The 1,602-nt window shown below is 55.7% G+C and overlaps 1 protein-coding gene across 1 annotated transcript in view; it reads right to left on the reverse strand.

Moving 5' to 3' along the window:
* Positions 1 to 266: 266 nt before the first annotated feature.
* H257_19374 (hypothetical protein) overlaps positions 267 to 1,602 on the reverse strand; it is a gene marked incomplete at both ends in the record, with an annotated part of 6,683 nt that continues 5,347 nt past the window's right edge. Inside the window, one exon of the mRNA XM_009848520.1 lies at positions 267 to 1,589. Coding sequence (XP_009846822.1) covers positions 267 to 1,589 — 1,323 coding nt within the window. The remainder of the gene's footprint in view (positions 1,590 to 1,602) is intronic.

Below are 1,602 nucleotides of genomic sequence, written 5' to 3' on the forward strand. Positions count from 1 at the left end.
GAAGAAGACCGGAGCGAAGACCACTTGAGGGGAAGAAGGAAGATTCTGAAGTGATTGATTTATCGGAGCTTACACTACTCTCACTACCTAGTCTGCATCCAATCATTGGGGTCATCCAATCACCAACACTCTGCACTCGTCCAATCATCCTACTCGTCTAATCACTAGTGGCGTAATCAACGTACCATAATCATCGCGGGATCGTGTTGGACAGGTTCGGGAACCGGTATATACCATCAGGAACCGGTAACCCTCAATACGCCCCCTCAATGCGAACACGCGTGGATTCCGAGCGCCGTCGTGAGGTCCTTGTGACGCGGTCCTGGCAGTGTCTTCGTCATGATGTCCGCCAGCATCACAGAAGTCTCGCAGTACTCGAGCTTGACTTCACCACGCTTGACTTCGTCACGAATGTGGTGGTACTTGATGTCGATGTGCTTGGCGCGTCCATGATTCACGGGGTTCTTGGTCATCTTGATGCACGACTGATTGTCTTCGAGGATCTTGAGCTCGGGTCCCGACTCGCCTGCTGCCGCCAGAATCTCGCAAAGTAGGCGGTGAATCCACTTGCCTTCTTGAATTGCCAAACTCAGCGCAATGTACTCCGCCTCGCTCGTTGACAGCGACACGCTCGACTGCTTCTTGCTTCCCCAACTCACAGGGGCGCTCATCAACAGGAACGTGTAGCCCGAAGTTGACTTGCGGTCGGAGTGGTCGCCAGCCCAATCTGCGTCAGAGTACCCGCGGAAGTCCACCTTGTCACCAGGCTTGAAGCAGATGCCATGCGACTTGGTTCCTTGTAGATAGCGGAAGATGCGCTTCACCGCGGTCCAGTGCTCGACTTGAGGGTTCTCCATGAAGCGCGACACATAACCCACAGCGAAGGCGATGTCCGGTCGTGTCGCGGTCATCAAGTGCATGAGGGCGCCCACAGCCTCGCGGAATGGAGCGTTCACCTTGGTTGGCGCGCTGCTTGGAACTAGTCGAGAGCTCAAATCCGCCGGACTCACTACCGCCTTGCACTCATCCATGCCGAACCGCTTGAGAATGTCGTCCACGTAGCGTCGTTGGCACATCGTCACACTGCCGTCGGTGTTGTACACCAGCTCGATGCCCAACACGAACGCACACTTGCCGCTGTCGGTCATCTCAAAACGCTTCTTGAGCTCGCCCTTGGTGCTTGCAATCAGATCCGCTGAACTCCCGGTCACCAACACGTCATCGACGTACACCAGTAGAAGCACGCAGTGACCGTCCACGATCTTGATGTAGAGGCACGGGTCGTAGGCTGAAACTTGAAAGCCGATAGAGCACACATACTCGTCGAAGGTCTCGTTCCACACACGCGAAGCTTGCTTGAGACCGTAGATTGCCTTCACTAGCTCCAGGCAGTCGAAGTCGCCGTCGAGCTCCACACCTTCCGGCACCACGCAGTACACGACCTCCTTCATCACACCGTAGAGGAATGCTGTCACCACGTCCAGTTGGTCCAGAGGCCAGCCGAAGAACACGACCAAAGCAATGATCATGCGCAGCGTCACGTACTTGACCACGGGCGAGAACGTCTCCGTGTAGTCGATGCCGTACTTCTGCTTGAAGCCC

This window comes from Aphanomyces astaci (assembly GCF_000520075.1).
Source record: "Aphanomyces astaci strain APO3 unplaced genomic scaffold supercont1.532, whole genome shotgun sequence".
Taxonomy (NCBI): Eukaryota; Oomycota; class Saprolegniomycetes; order Saprolegniales; family Verrucalvaceae; genus Aphanomyces; species Aphanomyces astaci.